Source organism: Arvicanthis niloticus, chromosome 18 (assembly GCF_011762505.2).
Source record: "Arvicanthis niloticus isolate mArvNil1 chromosome 18, mArvNil1.pat.X, whole genome shotgun sequence".
In the NCBI taxonomy this organism is placed as follows: Eukaryota; Metazoa; Chordata; class Mammalia; order Rodentia; family Muridae; genus Arvicanthis; species Arvicanthis niloticus.
Genome location: NC_047675.1, coordinates 8,364,888 through 8,386,871, shown reverse-complemented (window position 1 = coordinate 8,386,871; position 21,984 = coordinate 8,364,888). Strand labels below are relative to the sequence as shown.

The window sequence follows — 21,984 nt, the reverse complement described above, 5'->3', positions numbered from 1 at the left end:
AAATTACCACAGCATTTGGGTCATTATTGAATTAAATTAACTTAATGATATTCTTAAACTTACTCAAAATGCATATCAACAAATATTCTCTTCTTATGGCCACTGTTTTATTTTAAATAGGTAGCAAGTATAAAGCATTCTCTGAACATACAAGTAGGTTTTTAAAAAGAAATATTAAAAATAGATTCAAGTTTCCAGGACTAAACATGTACATATAGTTATTTACTTAGTTATCATAAAGTAAGGCAAAGCCATATGGACGCCTGTCAACTTGAGAATAGACAGTCACAGGTTTTGTTTTTAATATTGATTTTAAAAAAAATATATTTTTATTAATTCTTGAGAATTTCATACAATGTAATTTGAATATATTCATCCCTTACTCTCCCTTTGCCAGTCCCAGACCCACCCCTACCTCCCTGCCCATCTCAACTTCATGCCATCTTTAAAAAAAAATTAAGTTTTTCTATAAAGGAATGAAAGCAGTATAGTCACAAAGCCCCCTAGTCACTTACGTCTAGAAAGTTCTTTTTGATAATTTTCTAAAGTTTTATTAAGAAGCGAAGCTTCTACTGGATGAGCTCAAAAAGTTTGTGAAAACTCAGAGTTGCTCACGACAGCTTTCACCTGTGCCTCACAGTTACACATTTTCTGTAGTTACTCTCTGATTTCCATCGAAAGGAAAAGGGCCTTAATTATTTTTACCCTTAAGGTACTCTGGGTGGTTCCAGAAACATCTCTTTGCAACATGGCACACTGGTCCATACTCTGAAGGAGTTAATATGGCATTGTCAAATTATTTTGAATTATCAAAAAAAAAAAAAAACCCTTTCTCTTTAAAATAGTAAATACTTTTTGTGTTGACTTACACATTGAACAATGGATGTGAGTGTCCTTACATACATTTATGTTTGTGGCATTTCTGGGTGTGGGTAAAGTATCCTTCCCATTAACAGAGAACCGTGGACTGCCTTGTCTGCCTGACAAGGAAGAACACAGGAAGACTTAGTGATCTTTTAATTTACTTAAAATAAATGAAAATGGGCTCAGAAATTGAAGCGATGAACTTGGATTTCATGGAGACAGTAGAAGCCTTTCCATGACATCACCATGAACAAACCATAACAGAATTGAATAAGTCAGTCTTAAAGGACAGCACACAAACTCAATTGAAATTTTTGAGTAAAAATTCTAGTCAAGCAGTTACAAAAACTTCTGCCAGCAACTTCTAGCATACAAGGGATCTTTCGTTCATCTTCGGTTGTTAACGTACAGTGTTTCCCCACCCCCATAGTGAATCACTGAGGCCCAAAAGGTGACATTTTCTTCTTACAATGGTGCAGTTCAGGAAGGTACATAATTTACTGAAAAGTCCGATTATTGCATTACTTTTTCCATTGACTGAAGTCTTGTTTTCCTTGAGGTCTTTCAAACATTGGAGAATTCTTGATCAGTGGTCTGTAGGAGGATGAGGTGGAGGGGATTACAGAGCAGTCATACAAGACACAGTTATGCTTAAAACAACACAAAATCATTGCACCAAATATATACCTGGATTCTACACTCTTGCAGTAGTCTTTGAATATAATTGTTGCAAAATATCTTTCATTTAGGTTTATTTGAGGATTTCCATTTGTTTGTTTTAGAAAGGTACAGATTTTTTTTTCTTTAGAAAATTTATTCTAGAAATCTCAGGTGAGAAATAAGCACAATTCTCCTGCTCCTCCTTTCTCCAGAAATTAGAAACTCACAGGAGGGTAGAGACAGAGCCTAGTGCCAAGGCAGTAATGAAATGAGTTGATTTAGATACACATGTTCAAATTGAAGGCAGGCTGTCACGTCTGTGAGGCCATTCTTAGGAATAATGTTTTCATGCTCATGAAGAGCCTGCTCAGAAGCTTACTGTGTTTGGTACCACCAGATAGTCTTCCAGATAGTCTCAGCCATCCATGGGCTGGTGGAGGGCACACGAGGATGCTACAGTGGCACCCGACTCAGTTCGCTTACTTTAATTTCCCACCAAGCCCACGTCACAGCCAAGTACCCCAAAGCTACAGCTTTCTGCCTTGCTCATTCCTGCTGATGCCTGGTTCTTACAGAGGCCACAGAGCCATCCTGGCCTCGGGCTTTCAGCTTCAGCAGCCCTTTGGTACAGTATTACATAAAGTAACCAACCATCTGACTGAGCACAGGAACCTCAATGGAGGAGTTAGGGGAAGGACTGAAGGAGCTGAAGGGGCCTTATCTGACATCAGTGGGAAGGGAGGCCTGTGGTCCTGTGAAGGTTTGATTCCCTGAGGCCTGAGGTCCTGTGAAGGTTTGATTCCCCATTGTAGAGGAATGCTAGGACGGTGAGGCAGGAGTGGGTGGGTGGGGGAGCACCCTCATAGAAGCAGGGTAAGTGGGGGATGGGATAGGGGGTTTGCAAAGGGGAAACCGGGAAAGGGGATAACATTTGAAACGTAAATAAAATTTAAAAAGAACTAAAGACAGAATCTACTTATCCATTTCTGTTCCCCACATGCAAAAGACAATGCAGACATCAACACCAGCCTGCTCAATAGACCTCTGTAACTCACTTCACTTCACTCGCAGACAGACTCTCAATAATTTAATCTACACAAATATGGGAAAGAAAGAGGCTAAAATTTGGTTCACTTTAATAATTATGGGCAAAACTTCAACTGATTTTGGACATTTTAACATATTGTTCTGGGCCGACTTCTCTCCCAGCACATACTACTTAGGTTGAATATTCAGGCAGTTTCCTGAGAACTGTATTAATGGCGTGATACCAAGGCCATAATGGAGCAAATAAATTATATCGCCAGAGTGTAGCCAAACTATAGAAGTGCCATTCAGCCCTCAGACACAGTACATTGTTCTCTTACAGGTATGGAGGCCCCAGTGTTGCCCACACTCTTCCCTGCAGAGAACCTTTCCTTTCCTTTCCTTTCCTTTCCTTTCCTTTCCTTTCCTTTCCTTTCCTTTCCTTTCCTTTCCTTTCCTTCTTCCCCTTCTTTTCCCTACTCCTCCTCTTTCCTCCCTCTTTCCTTCCTCCCTCCCCCTCCTTTCTTCCCTTCTTCCCCCTCTCCATCCTCTCCTTCCTTCCCTCCTCTCTCTCTCCCTCCCTTCCTCTCCTTCCTTCCTTTCTTCTTTTTCTTCTTTTTTTTTGGGGGGGGGGGTTCCAGACACGGTTTCTCTGTGTAGCCCTGACTGTCCTTGAACTCACACTTAAGACCAGGCTGGCCTTGCACTCACAGACAGTCCCTGCCTCTGCCTTTCTTCTGAGTACTGGGATTAAAGGCAATGTGCCACCATTACTGAGCCAGGCACTTTCCTTTTAAGATGTAAAATCTCCCACTTTTCCTTTTTTCCTTGTGATAGGATCTTTCTACACAGACTGGCTGTCCTGGAATTCACTATGTAGACTAGCCGAGCCTTAAATTTGCAGAGATTCACCTGCCATTGCTACCCAAGTGCTGGGATTAAAGGTGTCTGACACACCTGACTTATTCCCCACCTTTAAGGTTGGTAATAAATTTTCTTTAAACAGACAATAACCCTGGGGCAATATCCTTCTAGATGAACACATGTCCCTGCAATCTTCCATGTGTGTACCAACTTGGCACCTGCATGAGGAACTGGGAGCAGGAGCCCAGACTTGCTGCCGGGTGCAAGGAGCTCACCTACGAATGAAGTCTAAAGCATGGATAACACCTCACAGGCATGTGTACACACTGTAGGCTCCCACTCCATAACCCAAGCTCTCCCCTCTAGCCCACAATCTTCCTCCAATCCACAGCCTCCTATGTGCTGGGGAACGAAGGTCAACTTTCACAAGGTTTTACAGCTAAGGAGTGGGGTGTAAGTTTGGAAGCTGGCTGTCTCCACAGCTGGAGCATCAAATCCTAACTACTGTTGGGTCTCCTACAGGCATCACTTTGCAGGTTGGGAACTAAGAAGTAACTAGGAGAGACTCTCTTTCAGCTACAAGCAATTCTCACATTAAAAAATAAAACCAGGCTTACAAAAGTAGCATTGGTGAGCGCAGGTACTTTCTACCCCACGACTCTGGAAGACAGAATCTACTTATTCATTTCCGTTCCTCACGTGCAAAGACAGTACAGACATCAACACCAACCTGCTCAATAGAATTCAAAGGCACACCGTTGTCATCACCCTCAGGAGGCTGTATGTCAACTGAACTTTTCTAGAAATAAGAGACAAAAAATTATTACCACCACTTTTTAAGTTAAAGATACCCTGAAAATAAGAATGTCTCAACTAAAACATTTTTTTCTAAAGTCTTTTACTTTTGGTTGAACGTTGTATAGTTTAATTGTATTGAGAAAGTCCTTGCTTCATAGATATATATAAACACTGATTTAAATATGTTTTGTATTTGTTGCCACTAAGTAGCCTAGACTATTTTAGAACCTTCTCTGTAGACCAGTCTGGCTTCAAATTTATAGAGATCCATCTGCCTCTCAAGTGTTGGGATTGAAGGCATGCACCAGCATGCCCAGCTCATTGATTTAAATTTACATCTACATTTCTAAATAGTATTTAGATTCAACAGGAGTCATATTATCCTACAGATTGACTTTTCCATATTCTTTGCTCTAACAGATACTGAAAATGGAAATAAAAATTAAAAATGAAGTATGATTTCTGAGACATGTTGACCAGATCAAAATTCTTTTGTATACAAAGAAGGCCTAGTCTATGAGTTTTTCCAACTGGAAATTTCAGGGTTTGAACATCAGCTAAGAGAGAATTTAAATTTTTACATGTTTTCTCAGAAAGTGACTTTTCTACAATGTATAGACTTCAGACAAAAGACTCATACCCAGGATATCTCATACCACAGGTAAGCACCCTTAAATTAATACACAACTTAATTATTAATAGATAATGAAATGAGTAACCTTGAATGACAAAGTGTTACCAAGGAAGACACATTTATACTGAATAAGAATCAGTGACAGAACTGGCTGATTGTGGGAATTGCTGGTAGGAAGTATGTAAAAATGCAAGCTAAGAAACTGTAGAATTCCTGTCATTTTTACTGTGATTGCCTTGGTACTGGAGTGTGGCCGCCACTCTAACTTTATCAAATAATACAGATAGACAATGGTTATGATGGAGCAATCAGAGAAAGAGAATAAAAATAGAAGATGCAAAATGCCCAGCTATTAATCTTATGTGACTTGGTGCTCAGGATATAGGACCTAGCATTACAGATCCAGTGACAGCATCAAGAATGCACACACAAGTTTTGGGTGTTAAATGTCTTAGGTAGATGTTTATGTGCTTTAGAAAGCTGTGTAGTGTGTATTTAGCAAATTATAGAAATAACCCCTGAAAGTATAGTCCTGTAATATGTACTTTAAAATAAATTTAATGATAAAAAATCATGGATGAATTTTTCAATAATTTATTTCAGAAACAGTGGAAATAGAAACAAGAAGAGGTGCAGCTGGAGAGACTGTTCAGTGATTCAGATCAGTTACTACTCTTGCAAAGGACCAAGGTTCAGTTTCCAGCACCCATACTGGGCTGCTTACAACCAGTTCTAGGGGATCTGATGACTTCTGGTCTCTGGAGGCAACTGTATAAACATGGTACACATAAACTCACGTGTGCACCCCCCCCACACACACACATACACACACTCTTATGCAAACACATGCACAAACTCATGCAAACACATACATAACTCATGCAAGCACACACAAACTTATGCAAACACACATATAAACCCATGCAAACATACACACAAACTCATGCACACACATGTGCACATGCACACAATTAAAATATAAATCTTAAAAAAAATAAGTAAAAGTTTTAAAAGCATCTAGATATGACATATTGTCTTAAATAGTTTATACACAAATTAAGGTAGAAATCTGACTGGCTCATCTCTAGCCATCAAAATATGCCAAACTCTATTAGGCAAGAATGTTGTGGAACTTTACACTGGAGGATGGAGAATATATTTATATGAAAGAGTCACCATACATTTGGCAAATGCAAAAAGAGTTCAGTGGAGGATTCTATGCCTTTTTGTGTCCAGTTTAAAAGAGTGGAGTTTTATAAGATTCTCTTTCTCTTTGTGTTCAGTTATACGCAGAAGAATATGCCACCCAAGCTGGTTCACACTGGTACTTGAAATGGAACACTGAACTCTTACCTTTGTCACTCGGCAGATAAGGTAAGAGATGAGAAGGACAGTTCCGATGAACCCCGCCATCACTCCCAAAACAATGAGTATCATCACTATGGGAGACGCAAAGCAAAGAAAACACAAAATGAACTGTGTCATTTGAAAAACAAACAGCGTGATATACCCTTACCTGTTTATAGAAAATGCATTAATACTTCATAATTTTGTGCACATTTAATCTTCAAAAATGTTGGAGTTTGACAGTAACCTTGTGGGACTCTGGAACTTTCTGTTTCTGAGTCACATGGCAAGTTAACATCTGACCAGGACCTCAGAGTTCTGATGCCAAAGTTCAGTGTTCTTTGCAGGCATAATCACAGACAAGAGTCTGTGGGTATTCAACGTTGGTGGGGACACTTGTATTTTAACAAGTAGCTTTTAAAGGTGTAGTGACCCTACCCACTTGTGTTACGCAGTCTTTTCCACCAATCAGAGGTTTCTTGTGAGATTGTGGTGAAGTTCTACAATCCATCTTTTCTCCTGCATGAAGTGTGAACATTAGCCAAGTAGTATGGCCGAGTTGAAAGTTGCAGGGGAATGAAATAGCACAGCAGCTTCCAGGAGAACAGGCATGATGCTAGCTATGATGGAGGTTGTAAAGACATGGCTGAAGGTGAATCAGAACTGAGACAGGAAGAGTCTCTCTGTATTTTTGATATTATGCCAACTAATTAGTAGAAAAAAAGGAAGACTACATTGTTTGTTTGTTTGTTTGCTTGCTTATTTGTTTTTAATAAATGAAGAGACTCTTCTCAAATGTCTATAGTTGATTTTTAAAATTACAAAAATATAACTTAGAAAAAAAGATCAAATTATGCATTCCTACATACAAGGTTAAAAAAAAACAGGTTTTCCTTCAAAATCAGGAACATTTGCTTTCGTTACTAACGTTAATGACATATATCCTTTTTAAAAACATGAACCTTTGTCAATTATTACATATTTGCAACTAAAACCTTACAGCTTAAAATGGGATGGCTGACATGTCATTAACACATACCAACATACCTGGTGCAGAAACAAAGTGTTCAATTGGTGACCTCATTCCTGAAAAATCAAGTTTTCAAAGTAAGTCAGAATAAGTAGGGTATGACTTTACAACAAAACAAAACAAAACAAAACAAAACAAAACAAAACAAAACAAAACAAAATAAAACAAAGCAAAAACCATTTGGAAGTAGAGGGCTTTTGTCTTTTCTTTTTGAGATTGTAATTTAAGTACGTTTCTCCTGTCCATTTCCTCTCAAATCTCCCATGCACCCCTCTCCACTGCCCTTCAAATTTATGGTCTTGTTTTTTTTTTTAAAAAAAAACTGTTCTTGTATGCACATGTGTATATGTGTATATGTATATATTCCTAAATATAACTTGTTCACTCCATATGATGCTACCTGTATGTTTGTTTTCAGAGAACTATAGGCAACTGAGGAATGGGAATAAGAGGAATGGCCTTCTCCAGGGAAGAACATGCCAACGTGGCCATCCAGTGCCAAAATGATTTCTTTTTCTTGACCAGTTTTTGGGGCATGAGCAGCCCTTCATGTGTTGGTTCGGATGAGTGTTTAAATACTTGCTTCTTGGGGGTGGAACTCTTTGATGAGGATACAGGGAGGGCCAGCCTAGCTGGAGGGAGTTCAGTGCTGGTGACAGGCTTTGGTAGTCACAGCCTTGTGTTGTGTCCTAATGGCTCACTCTGCTTTGTATTTGCAGTTGCAGACACCCACGCCTCTCACCGTCTAGACTCTCCCCTGAAATAATTGTTTCATGTGATGTGGTATCACACAGCCAAGAAATTGGATGTATTTTGTCACTCTCCAGGACTGAGATTCTGGAAGGTGGCAAAACATATCCAAAAAATAAAGGCTCATCCAAGCTTGCATATTCAATCTTTGGTGCTGAGCATGTAGGCCTTGAATTCAATCAAGGGATGCCTACCCTGTGAGGTCTTAAGCACAATACCCAATTTCTCTGTGTTTTACAGGTTTTTAAAATTTTTTTTTATTTTCAGAGAAGATAAGAATTATAACTTTTATGTCTCTGAGTTTTTGTTAGATTCTATTAACTAATGCATGGAAATGAACCGTGCCCTGTCCCCTATGCAGCTCTCATTTATAGAATATATGTCATGTAGCACTGTGGGTCCACATAGGATCTAACTGTGTCCCAGTTGGCATTATTATGTTGGCTTCATGCTGAGGTTGAGACTGTTAATCAGAGCCATGAGTTCAATAATTGGTTCTACACATTTGGCCTAATTTTTCTCCCTTGGCTTTTGAAAGCCTTTACTTCCGTTCATCTCAGGAGACCCTTCCCAATTATCCCAAGTCACTTAGGATCCTGAAGTCAAGTTGAGTCTTTCTCAGGCTCTGCTGTAAAGGTGTAATGCCTTCCCTAAACTCCAACCACAGAAGACCACCAACCTTCTTACTTTTGAACCAGGTTTTGTGAAATTGTGTTCTTCCTTCTAGAAAACTAGATGAGGGAGAAGGCGGGAAGGGAAGGAGAGAGATAACACAAGAGAACATACCACAGGCCCACCCCTTATCTCAACACCCAATTTGGCTTACGGGCTATCATGTTGCAGGCACTGGGATCTGTCTGGCAGTGGGCCTGCTCTCTTACCTACCTCTGTTTAATATTTGTGGAGAAGCACTATGGGGCAGCATGACTGGCTTCCTTTTAATATTAATGGCATGGAGGTCCCTCAAGGCAATTAACTTACCCAGGTCTGTAGGGGAATGGGGTCAGCTCAGCTGAGCTCGTTTGGTTTTCTTCAGACTCTTTACTGCCTTTTGGTTCATTCTTGGCTTCCTTTATTTTTCACCCCACTCCCCATTTTATGGTCACATTTATTGTTTGGGCATGTTCCTAGGTTTTTTTGTTTTGGTTTGGTTTTGATTCACAGTAATTTCTCTGATTCACAGTGTTATTTCTGTGCTCTATTCCAAGCCAAGAGTCCCTGCACAGCAGAAACCTGTCCACTTAGCTTGCATTTCTCAGTGTTGGTCAATTTCCCTACAGTCACCAGGTCACTAGTCATTCCATCTGCATCACAACACAGATGCTAGTGCAACTAATAAAAGCATAACAAACCTGGACCAGATGGTGTGAAGGGGAGGTCTCCAGACCTAGCAGTCACTTCAGGAGAGATCATGTGACGGGGTGTGTCAGTAATACCTGTGCAAAACAGAAGTTGAAAGTTGGAGTGACTCCATCAGCATGGGGTGACTGGGTGCATCAGAAAGAACTCAGCAGAAGCCAATTTCCTCCAACACCTGTTGGCCCCAGCTTCAGAAATATGCATATCTCTAGTGATACCTCACAGGGAAAAAATTGATTTTTTTTATTTCACTAGACTTAGACTGCATGGAGGTTGAGGCACAGAATCAATAACATCACAGATGCTCTAGAATTTGAGAAATCATTACAAGTTGTGGACACTCCAGGTGTCCACATAGTTCCTTCATAGTTCATGAGAGGAAAGGGATGGAGAAGTGGAGGGATAGGCTACAGGGATAGGCAGGCACCACACAGTGTGGACTTTATCCAACATTACAGTCTCAGTGGGTAAAAACCACTATCAACAGCATGCAGGAGGATGCCCAGTGAGCTTTGTAAGGGAAGCCGTCCTGTAGCCAAGAATGTTCTGGATAAGTAGTCCTCTTACCAACAAGCCACACCTCCTTACAGAGTTCTTATCACTGACTAACACTGCCTTTAGTGAAGACCTGCCAATTTAGATGGTTCTTGTGCACAAGCAGGCGGACAGGGTGGAAACAAAATGTAAGCAGAGGACATGGCTTGCTCCGATCAGAACAGACAGACAGAATAGGCTGAGCCCACAGAGCATTCATGTGCTGTCGAGTGTTCTTCTTTTGTTGTCTTAAGCACTTAAAAATATGAAGACCACTCTTAAGTTGTAGGTTGTTCAAAACCCACAGGCTATGTATAGTTCTATGTACCCCATATTTCTCTAATGAGCCTCTTTGGCCATGGAACTCAATTATCAGGGTGCTTAGATCCTCTGAGGCAGTTCCAACATGCAATCAAGATATGACATTGCCTGCACTAATGAGCCACGAAGTTCCTGCTATGTTTTGAGATGGCTCTGCCTAGCTGTCTCCTGTATGAATACTTTACTGCCACAGGACTGAGGGCATCTATAGCTCATGAGACACCTGAAGTTTATTCAAGGCACATATAAGCCACTGGCCATTTCATTCACATATAACTTTATCTGTCTCATGTATGATCCAGTAAGACATAAAGATGGCCAGTGTAACAATGTAAATTGGCTATGTGGCTTTCCATATGTAAGAGAGGGTAAGAGCAGATACATGTGAGTATTCTTTATACTTCCAACATATTTTACATTTATTCGTTTATTTATTTATACATGTGTATGGGGGGTGGAATGCAATGTACCACAGTGTGAGTGTGTGTGTGGTGTACAAAAGACTATGTGGCTTTTGGGGATTGAACTCAGGGTGTTTTTTTTTCCCCCATGAAACTCAGGAAGAGTCACATAGGGACAGTGGGATTCAAACCGGGAGAGAGCAAAGGGCACAGGCTCACTCTCTGCTGGCGGCTTCCTTAGCCGCTGCGCCACCACTGGCTTGCTTAAACTCAGGGTGTTAAGCTTGGTAACAAGCAGCTGTACTTGAAAAGGATGAGGAGAGTTATCTTCATAAAAGACACATTATGAAATGATGCTTATGTAAATATGGGGCATAATAGCCCCTAAACCTTGAGTGTGGGCTGGGAACAACAGGTGAAACCTGACATAAATACGGTAGGAGATTTTAACAGGTTTCTTCAATTGTGACAGGTTCAGAAAAAATATGTAGTCCATCTGACTTGCAATCATGAATGGCTACATTTATTTCTAATTTTCTCATAAGTAAATGAACATACACCTTGTCATCTTCCTGCTCTCACTTCCTCGCATAGTAGGAACACTGTTTCATTGCCTTACAGAAAGATTTTGAGATCTACACCTATAAGGTGGTGCAGGGAGGAAGGCAAGGGTGAACTTGTACATTTCTTTTTCTAGTAAGGTACAAACCTCAGCATCACCATCTACTGTCCTGGTGACTTCAGATAGATTGCTGTATTAGTCTTGTTTTGTACTTTTAATTGAACTTTTTTTGAGTATTGAATATAATCATGATGCGGCCAGCCACATCAAAGAATTGCTCTCAGATTATAAAATATAATCCATGTTACAAAAGAGTAAAATGTTAACAGGGTTTTCTCATGTGTTTAGAGGCAGCTTAAGAGCTGTACTCACAGGGCAGACAATCAACCTTCACTAAAGACTTCAGCTAATGGGAAAAAGAAAGCAGAACACATTCACATAATAAGAGGAAATAGGACCCAAGCCTGGAACATGGTTGGATGTGAGAAAGAAAACCTTCACAGCATATTCATTGAGCTCCTTGGCTGAGGTGGGATTACCTAAATGCAAATAACTCCAACCAAGGGCACTGTGGCTCGTTTTCTCTGCATCTTCCCTTGCTGTATAATGAGTTTATGAATAGTGTATGCATCATATCAATGCTGAGCACATTGAATGAGCATGTGTGGTCAGTGTTTTAACAGAATCAGAAAACGGACCCTGAAATGCCCATGGAGTTAAGAGATCCAAGCAGTCAATCCAAGCAGTGCTCAAGAACACAGTCTAAAGATTCAAACTTCCTGAGTTCAAAACTCAAGACAAAAAAAAAAAACAAAAAAACAAAAAAACAAAAAAACCCCCAAAAACCAAATGAACAAACAAAACAACAACAGAAACAAAAAGAAAAACTGCAGAGTTCAGAGTGTGCTGTTGCCCTGGGGGAAGGACATAAAGATCAGTGACATAGAATTTAGAGTCCAGAAGGAAAAGCCATATTTTCAGTAACTTGGATATGCACACGGCAAAGGGTAAAGTACGTTTTCTTTATTTCAGAAAGAAAATTAGTAGTTACTGTGTTGTTGCAGGCATGGGAGAGGGAAGTGACCTGATTGCTTTTTGAAATAATGAAATATTCTGAAGCCAGACCATAGAGATAATAATACACAGTGCTATGGGACGAGCAACTCTTAAGATGAAAAAATGGTGAATGTTATCTCAGGTGCATTTCATGCTGATAAAGAAAATGAAGTGACTGTTTGGGGCGGGCTGTTAAGACACTGGTTAAGTGTAAGGTACTGTATGGAAACTGTCTAGATTTGCATTCCAATATCTGCTCACTGGCTTCAGGTAAGTTTTCAAAGTCCCATTTTTTTTTTTTTCAGCTGAAAATGGAATACTGACTGCACAGAACTTGCGAAAAAACCAAGTGGGGCTTGGGTCAGGATTCAGTAAAAACTCCTTACAAAGTCTCGTTTTCTTGGAACAAATGCACAATGTTTAAACATACATCATAACCCTGTTCAACAAAAACCCATAGAAGGCAATTCTCTTTGGAGATAGTTTCTGTGAAATAGGATGCCTGCCTTTGTGCCAAGGGGTTGGTAACAGCACTGAGCATGTACAATTGCTACCTGCATGGAAATATTCACACCGTGATGCTAAGGCCAGAGGCTAGTGCTACTCAAGGAAGATTTCACTTTTCACTGGGACTGGAAGAAAGACAACAAAACCCCTTTTACTTATATCCACATACTACCAAGCACTAGATGATTCTTCCCTGACTTGAGTGGGTTGGTTTCCTGAATTCTGTCAAGTTCAGTGCTTCAATTGGCAATGCCTTTGTTCTATACACCCGAAAGGAAGTTCAGGCCAGCTGCTGAACTTGAGCCTGATCCGGACACGTCGGAGGAAGAGATAAGGGCTAGATCTCCTCTTTCAGAACTTTGTCTGAGGTGTGCATGGGGCAAGGAAACTGGGAGAAAGCTAGGCAATATTTGGGACAAGGGGCACTCACGGCTTAGGCATTGGTCACCACCTCATTATGGCACAGTAGAAGCCTTCAAGCAGAAGGCTTGGCCTGAGGTTTTATTTACAGCCACTTTTTTGATCCTTTTAGTTACAGAAGGTGTGAGGATGAGTTCCTACCTCACAATACGGGCAAACCCACTGAAAAACTAAGAAAAACTAAGAAGAGAAACTGCCACCAAGCCCTGTCTGATGTGTCCACTGTGACTCATTGCTCCTTCTTCTACTGTGTCCTTCAAAAGTCAGCTTCACCAGGACCCTCTAAGCTGATTTTAATGACCACAGCACAGTGACCAGTGTCATGTGTCTTCCTCCACGGTGCTGCACGCACCACTTGACACAGGCTTGCTAAGAAGCAGGGGTTGTATTTGTTCATTTTGATTTTCTAAACCTTTTAAATGTTTCTTTAGTGCACAATAAAAATCAGTCGATTCTCTTTGCAGAAAAATTTCTGTTTAGTAAAAACACACAAGGACAAAAGTTCAGGAGCCAATTCCCAGAGGGAACCACGGCAATGTCTGTTCGATTTTTTTTTTTAAATGTCAGTTCATTGACCTCAGGAGACATTACATAAACATCTTACTAGGGATTCAAACTCTGCAAACCCATTATGCAAAACCACAGAATCTACCTGAGCTTGTCATTAATGTTGAATGTTGATTTGAGTTAACTACGGTTGAAGTCATCACGGGGGTTGAAGTCATCACGGGGGTTGAAGAGAATCTGTACAGAAAAAGAGGGAAGTTAATTAACATGAGCCTCCCAGCTGCCCACAGGGGACTGTCTTCTCACCCCCAGCTACAATGGTTATTTTTTTTAAAAAACCATTTATTTATTTATTTATTTAATTTTATGGGTGTGAGTGCTTGCATGTGTGTATGAACTCCCTTATGTACCTGGTGCTGGTTGGAGCCAGAAGTGGCAGGAAATCCTGTGGAACTAGAGTTGCAGTCAGCTGTGAGCTGCTATGTGGGTGCTGGAAACAGAACCCAGCCCACCCTCAAGAGCAACAAATTCTCTTCACTATGAAACTGTGTAATGCAAAAACATAAGTCCTACCTGATCCTGACAACGATGGGGAATGTTCTTCTTGGTAATGCTGAGTTGAGGTTATATGAAGGGCTATTGTAAGAAAATGACCTGTAAAGAAAAAGCAGGAAATTCTAAATGTGCTTCCCGAAACCTGCAGAATGGCATAAGATTAGTCAACTATTTGTCTGGCAGGAGGTCACTACGCAGACCACTCCTCAAAAACACAGGGCTATCCTTAAACATAGGGAAAAGAACTGAACAGATACTTCCTATAAACATAGAAGAGGTCGCCATTGTGTATGCAGGGATGCTCGCCGCTGCCAGGGAATTGTTGTCTCACTCCAGTTGAAATAGCTACTTTTAAAAGATTTATTTATTTTTGTTTTATGAGTGTAAGTGTTTTCCTGCATATGTGTTTGTACAATACACCTGGTGTGTGCCTGGTGCCGGTCAAGTCCCTAAGAGGCATCAGAACCCTCAAGACTGGAGCTACAGACAGTTGTGAGCTGCCCTGTGGGTGCTGAGAACAGAACTCAGGTCCTCAGCAAGTGAACAAGGACTCTGAGTCATAAAACTATCTTGCCAGCTTTTTGCTTTGAGACAGGTCATGCAACATAGACCAGACACATAGACTTCCACTTGCCTCTGCCTCTGAGTGCTGGCCTTATTTGTAACATAATCTATTATACAATTTTCTTCATGATATATGCACTCAGACATATATATTAACCGATTCATCAAATACCTTTTATTTTTTTTTTAATTACTATACTTATCCTAACCACAACCAGTAATTTATTTCAACTATTCATTGGATGAGAAGGCATAGGAATTATATCCTTTCTTCTTATCATATAATGATATGGCCGTGCAGATGCAAACATGCAGCCGTCCAAGCAATCCTATATAACCGTATTGGAGATACCGGATTCATCTTAGTTATAACATGATTCTGTCTAAACACAAACTCCTGAGAAATCAGAGCATGCTCCCCAGCTGGGATAGGTATTCTTAAAAAAAAAAAAATAAATAAAGTTCTGAGGATGTGGAATAACTATGATTATAAAGAGGTGGTAGGAGCGTGAACTACACCAGTCACTGTGCCGACATCTCGGAGCCCCCAGATGTTACACAAACATTCTATCAGTGGCTATATATTGAAAGGGAGTGAAGTCAGCACCCCAAAGATACCTGATATCCACCCGTCCTGCTGATCGAAGCTCTGGTCATGTGGACTGAAATACGGAGGCGGCCTGGTACGATCCCCACATGACACAGAGACGCCATGGAGTGTTATTTAGCCACGTGCCCTGCTTTGTTTCTTCTGTCATGGCTACCATATTGAGCACCTATTTTAATTGGTACTTATCAATACTTTATATGAAGATAAGTCATATTTCATATGCAATAACTCTTATACTTAATATACAGTAAACAGGCGTGCCTTATATAAGGTGCTGGGACGAGTACATTGTGTTGTGTTAATACTTTGCTCAACCCTTATGCAGATACTACAGGGTCAGTAGCAGCATTGCCTGCTTTTTACAGATGAAACGGCCAATGATTTGCCTCAGGTGTGCCAGACTTTTAGAGATGAACTCACTTCTGCTGTTCCTTGTACCCCTGTTCTTAACGACATCCCCTCTGCCAGGGAGTCTGGATCTCACCCCTGCATCCCACAGAAAGCTCAGCAGTTCTCTGTGGCTCACTCTGACTCAGGTCATAGCTGTGCCCATGGGTGAAATACACTTCACCCGGGCACGTGTGTTTCTAACACAGAACTACTCACTGTGTTTGACAGAACAATGCTTAAAATATCATCAGAAGAAGGCCAAAAATAAGGCTACTTAAAAATACATGGAATTTATTTTAATAAAATACTACTTTGGATTCAGCCCAGACATAGAGCACCTAAATCAATTAGAAAGGTTTTTGTTTGCTTAGGGGTTGTTGTTGTTTTCTTAGTAACAGTAGTAACACTTCCACAGAGAGGAAACCCTCCAAGTTTCACTGCTTGTCTCCTCTCAGCAGGAGACACTGGTTATACTAGTTTTGAAAAAGAAAGGCCATAAATGGACCTTACACTGCTAACCTTAGCTTAGAAATAAGTCTCTTCATAGCCCAAGCAAAGTGACATGTTTCTTTATATAAAGATATTATTTACACTTGAAACAATTCTTTTAATGCTTTCTAGGCTTAGAATCAAAGGCATTTCTCAGCCTGGGGAACTGCTATTCAGGCACAGGTGGTGGGCTGCTCTGTGACACTCCTGTCCCTAGCTGAACCCTAATAAAATACACCCACCAGGCTGAAATTAATATACTATTTAGTCATTGGTTCAGTTAAGTAAGAAAACCAGCATTGAGGCAATTCATAGTTTAAATAAAAGAGTAGACAATAAAATATCATCAAGTTGGAAATATTTACTCACCCGATGTTGTCCCTGCGACTGGACTGTGCTCTCACTCACACTGGGAGTGCCTGGCAGCCTTACCCCACCCCCTTGCCAACTTGCTGGTATCTCTCAGGCCCACCTTCCCAGGGCCTCTATCCGTTGGCACACATTGGCTAGAGTTAAATGATACAACATTATTTAGTGTCTGTTAATAAAGATAACTAGAGGTCTGCATAACTGCGAGGACCAGAGTGTAATTAAAATCTTTGTTTCAAAGAATTGCCTGCTGTGTTACATTTACTTCATGTGAATGAAAAGAACCCCACAAGGAGCAGCGGAGGCCACTCGACTGGACACAGAAATGGACTTCCGAGGTCAGGGCAGGTGTTAGACTTGGAGAATAGGAACGTTTCTATTGTGGAGGTCCCTATGATCTGTTAAGAAAGTGACTTCTTGTGTACAAATTGAATGCATTGAGAGCTTTACTCATCGCTTGCGTACTCTCAGGTTTGAAAAGCTGTCAAGTTCGTGACAGCTCAAACAGTAACGAAAGAAACGTGAGCCGGGAGCTATCTTCCAGGAAAGTGGAATTCGAACTGGACTGTAGTGTCCGTGTGGCTGCAAAAGCAGCTAGTGGGTTTCTTTTTAAAATGTTCTGTTACTCAAGTGAGCGTGAGTCAATCCCCAGATAACAAAAGTAAACGCTAGAAAACAAAACCAGGCAAACCCCAACCACTTTGTGAAGCACACGAGGGGAAGGTGTGCAGCACTGAGGAGAAGCAGGAAGCGGGACCAGGGCAGACACAAACCCCAGGCGGACACCGTGGGCTCAGGCCACAGGAGAGCACCTTTGATTCAAAAGTCTTTGGAAATCAGCCCTCATTAAGCTGCGGGGCCGGAACTGACCACCAGCTAATAAAGAGTTGCGGTTCTTTCTGCAGTCCTGTCCCCCAGGTTAAAGAAATGCAAAAACTGGGGGCTTCTCAGGTTGGAAATTGGAGTGTGTGGAAATGGAGCCACGTGGCGACCTCTAGTGGCTGATATGCATAATAGAAAAGAAATGTCACCAGCAGGGTGAAACTTGCATGTTTTTTTTTGTTGTTGTTGTTTTTTTTTGTTTGTTTGTTTTTGTTTTTGTTTTTGTTTTTTTTCATGGAGGGCCTACGAAAGGGGCAGGCAAGTTGAGAGTTTGCACCTTGTCTCTGTGTTCCTATCACATGTCCAGCCTACTTGGACAGAATATTCGAACTACTTCCTGGTTTTGTTTTCTTCATCCAAATGCTTTTTTAAACTTAAGGAAACACAAAGTCATACACATATACACTCAAAATGACCCTGTTGCATGGGTGCAGATGACACTCTTTAGACACGAGAACCAGGAATGAACACGTTTGCAACACAGTCCTTGTTTATCCCCACAGGAAGCTGTGTGACTACTTTAAAGATTAATTGACTTGTCTTTGTTCAAAGGGAGGTATATTTCAATTAAAAACAAGGATATTAAGTGGAAAAAACAAGATTATTCTTTGCTTCTTTGTGGTTTTGACAGGATAGTAAATGGAAAAAACCAGATTAGTCTTTGTTTCTTTGTGGTTTTAACAGGCTGTAGCTCAGACAAGCTCAAAACTGTTATATAGCTGACTTTAAGGGATGATCTTTCCTCCTCTTCCACCTTCCAAGTGTGTTGATTATGGGCATGTGCTTCCCTGCATGGTATAAAATATCATTATCTCCTTTAATTTTGTTTTTGTTTGGTGCTGGGATAAACTCAGTCTGAAGCCTGCTAAGAAGAAGCTGTATTGGGGAGCTACAAGCAGGTTCCCTTTCTGCTTCTGCTTTTTTTTTTTTTTTTTTTGACATAAAGAGGATTGAGCAGGTGCTTACGTAGAACCTTGACTCCTGTGCTGTAGAGCAGTGGCTCCAGTCTTCCTAACGCTGTGACCCTTTAACCCAGTTCCTCAAGTTGTGGTGACCCCCAACCACAAAATCATTTTATCTACCCTTAATAACCATTATTTTGCTACTGTTATGAATTGTAATAATATCTGATATGCAGGATATCAGATATGCAACTGCTGTGGAGGTTGCCACCCACAGGTTGAGAACCATTGTTTTAATTCCTATGATATGGGAAGGTACTCTGAAGGCTGCCAAAAGAGGAACCCAACCACAAAACTCTCTAGGGCAATGGTGGTGCAAATCTTAGAGTAAGCAACTAATGACTGATGTGATTAAGGCCCATTCCATGGGATGGAACTCATACCTGACACCAGAGACCAGGATAAAACAAAATGCTACTTGCATGAAAAAATTTTAATAATAAAATGATTCCTAATAATATTCTGCTATATACATAGAGAAGTGCCTTACTCAGCCACTATCAGAGAGACTTTCTTTTACAACAGATGGGAACAAATACAGAGACCTACAGCAAGACACCTCACCGAGAGAGAGAGAGAGAGAGAGAGAGAGAGAGAGAGAGAGAGAGAGAGAGAGAGAGAGAGAGAGATATATCTTGGAACATAAGCTCTGAATGAGATGACTCCATCAAATCCTTCCCTTCAGAGCTCAGCACCCTGCAGAGGAGGAGGGAGCAGGACTGGGGGAGACAGATAATATGGAGGACACCAGGAGAACAAGACCCTGTAATCGTCTAAGCAAAGCTCGCAGCGACCAAGGCAGCAAGCACAGGGCCTGCACAGACCTACACCAGGTCCCCTGCGCATATACTGTAGCTTTCAGCTTAGTGTTTTTATGAGACTCTCGATTGTGAACAAATGGGTCTCTGATTCTTGTGACTTCTTTAGGGCTGTTATTTCCCTGTTGGCTTGTTTTGTCTAAATTTTATGATAGTTTCTGGTTTATCTTATATTTTATTTTGTTTAAAAAATTTAGATGTAGTGTTTGGTTTGTAGAAAAGTTTTGATTTTTTTTTTAAAGTATGGATGATCTTGTAATCTACAGATTAAATTTTCTTTACCAAAATACATCTTAATTTCTGTTTTTTTTTTAATGTGAGTTTTGAGTCACTTTCTATTTTTATCTAAGTTGTTAGATTCATTTCATTTCTGCAAAATCCCTCCTGCATTGTGTTTTCCATTCCTGGTGTTGATTATTGGTATTTTCTCTCAAGTTTCCCTAATAATTCTCAATAACTTGGGGGAATCAACACCGGGCTTCATTGTGTTTTTCTGCTGACTTGCCTTTCTCCATTTGAATTTTTCCCATTTATCATTTTCCCTACATTCTTTACCTGTAATTTGATATTTCCTTTTCTTAGAGAATGAAGAAAAAAAAGATTAATCCTTGATTTACGTACCCTTTTAAAATACAAATTTAAGTCCATAATTTTACTGAGTAATACTTTATGCTGACACATTTTATACTATTATACTTTCATTATAACTCAACTCAATTCAATATATTAATCATTTTCACATTTCATCCTTGATACCTGGATTATTTAGCAGCACACTGTCAAACATTTGAGGTTTTCCTACTTATCTTGCTATTGCTATTTCTAATCATATTTCATGGGTGCCCATGAATGTGCTCTATATTTAATGAGTTAAAGTGCATCGTGGTTGTTTGATGTACAACTTATACTTCAGCATCTGGTTTTAGTTGATAAGTATTCCATGTGCAGTTTAATAGAATAATGTTTTTAATTTTTTGGTTCTAAAGTTTTATTCTGACTTACTTGCTACTGATGATTTTTGTATTTTTCTTTTGGTTTGCATAAACTCATATTGTGACAAGGCAAGGCAGTGCAGAGGTTCCGCCATCTTGTATTCTTGTGGAGGCCATTTCAGGTTTAACTAAAATTTAACTTGATCTCCTTGATGGAGAATCCTAGGGAAAATTACCAAACTCTCTTCTAAGGAACCTGAGGTCAAGATGCCCCAGCCAAGTTAGCTTCTGTTAACCTCTCTGCTTCTTTAAACCTTTCCCTTCAGCTAACTGCTTATCTTAGCTTCTGCTAAACTGCTTCTCTGTACAAAACCTGCCCCTGCAACTGCAGTACAAGATACTAGGATGTGCTTTTTGCTTTGAAAAGCCATTTTCTCTAAATGCTTTTGGCTACATTTAGGCCCCAAATACCTCAGTGTGGTCACACTAAGCTGGAATAAAGACTTTCAATTGGCTATAAATTGTGTCTGAGTGGTCATCTCTGGTGGGATCTCTGTAACAGTGTATTCTAAACATAAAATCAGTCTTCCTTGGCTAGCCAAAGGATGTTTAGTATATTTGGCCGAACAAACATTTGAATACGTTAAATCCAGCACACTCCTCAACTTGCCTTTTTCCTTATAAAGAAAAGAGACTGTTTTCACAGGCTATCATTTCAATCTTCATATTTCTTTAATCTTTCCATACAAGATTCCAACTAGGAAGCTTTTCCTATTTTCTATTTAGAAAATCAGGATTTTATTAGTCTTTTTAGTCACCCTGGATTGATGTTTTATCAACATCAACAAAGATTTTAGCAACTTCCGGGTAAGATGGTGGACTAAAAGTCACTTCAAGAGGAATGCTTGGTTAGTTCGGGAAAACAGTCCCTTCTTGTCCTTCATTTGAAAACAAACAGGCTTCTAAGGAATAATTGATATAATATGATATAATATAATATAATATAATATAATATAATATAATAAAATTTAACACATTGTAGTTGGGCAAGACAAAGAAAAAGAAGAAAAAGAGCCCAAGAAAAGATACAAGATCAGAGATCCACTTGTACCCATGGTCAGGAATCCCATCAAAACACTAAACTGGAAGACACAAATCATCTGATGCAGACTCATGCATACACTTCTGCATGCTTCCTGTGTCTCCGTGAGTTTATATGAGCTTTGAGAATATTGATTTAGAGATCTTTGTTTTCTTGGTGTCTTCTATCCCCTCTGGCTCTTACACTCTTTTTGCCTTCTCTTTTGCCTGGTTCCCTAAGCCTTGTGGGAAAGAATTTGATGGAGAGATCCCATTTAGGGATGAGTGTTCTAAGATATCTCAGACTACATAAGGTCTGGCTGTGGGTCCCTGCTGGTCCCATGTGATCATTTAATGGTGACTGAGCAAGATACTGATCTACGAGTGTAGCAGAATGTCATTAGGAGCTATTTAGTTGGTTTTCTTTACAGAACAGTAGATCCCTGGGTTATCTAGTCTCAGTTTTCTGGTCACCCAAGCAGTGTTGGGTATGAGTTTCAACTTATAGACTCAGTTTAAGTCAGGTCAGATATTGATTGGTTACTCACATAGGCTTTGAGTCACCATTGCCCTACTGTATCTTGCAGCCAAGATAGTATAGTAAACAGAGTGTTTATGGCTCTGTTGGTGTTTGCATTTCTCCTTTGATAGTACACAATATACCGTCCAATACTAAGATGCTAGTGTGTAGGG

General features: G+C 40.1%; 1 protein-coding gene across 1 annotated transcript; it reads right to left on the bottom strand.

Moving 5' to 3' along the window:
• Window positions 1-306: 306 nt before the first annotated feature.
• Window positions 307-20,366, bottom strand: Gypa (glycophorin A (MNS blood group)). Its single transcript, XM_076916081.1, is given in 10 exon segments — window positions 307-1,458; window positions 4,145-4,213; window positions 6,200-6,285; window positions 7,241-7,279; window positions 9,326-9,409; window positions 13,786-13,867; window positions 13,870-13,877; window positions 14,214-14,294; window positions 16,618-16,647; window positions 20,282-20,366. Coding segments are annotated over 10 exon segments (594 nt in total). The 3' UTR covers window positions 307-1,428.
• Window positions 20,367-21,984: the final 1,618 nt, after the last annotated feature.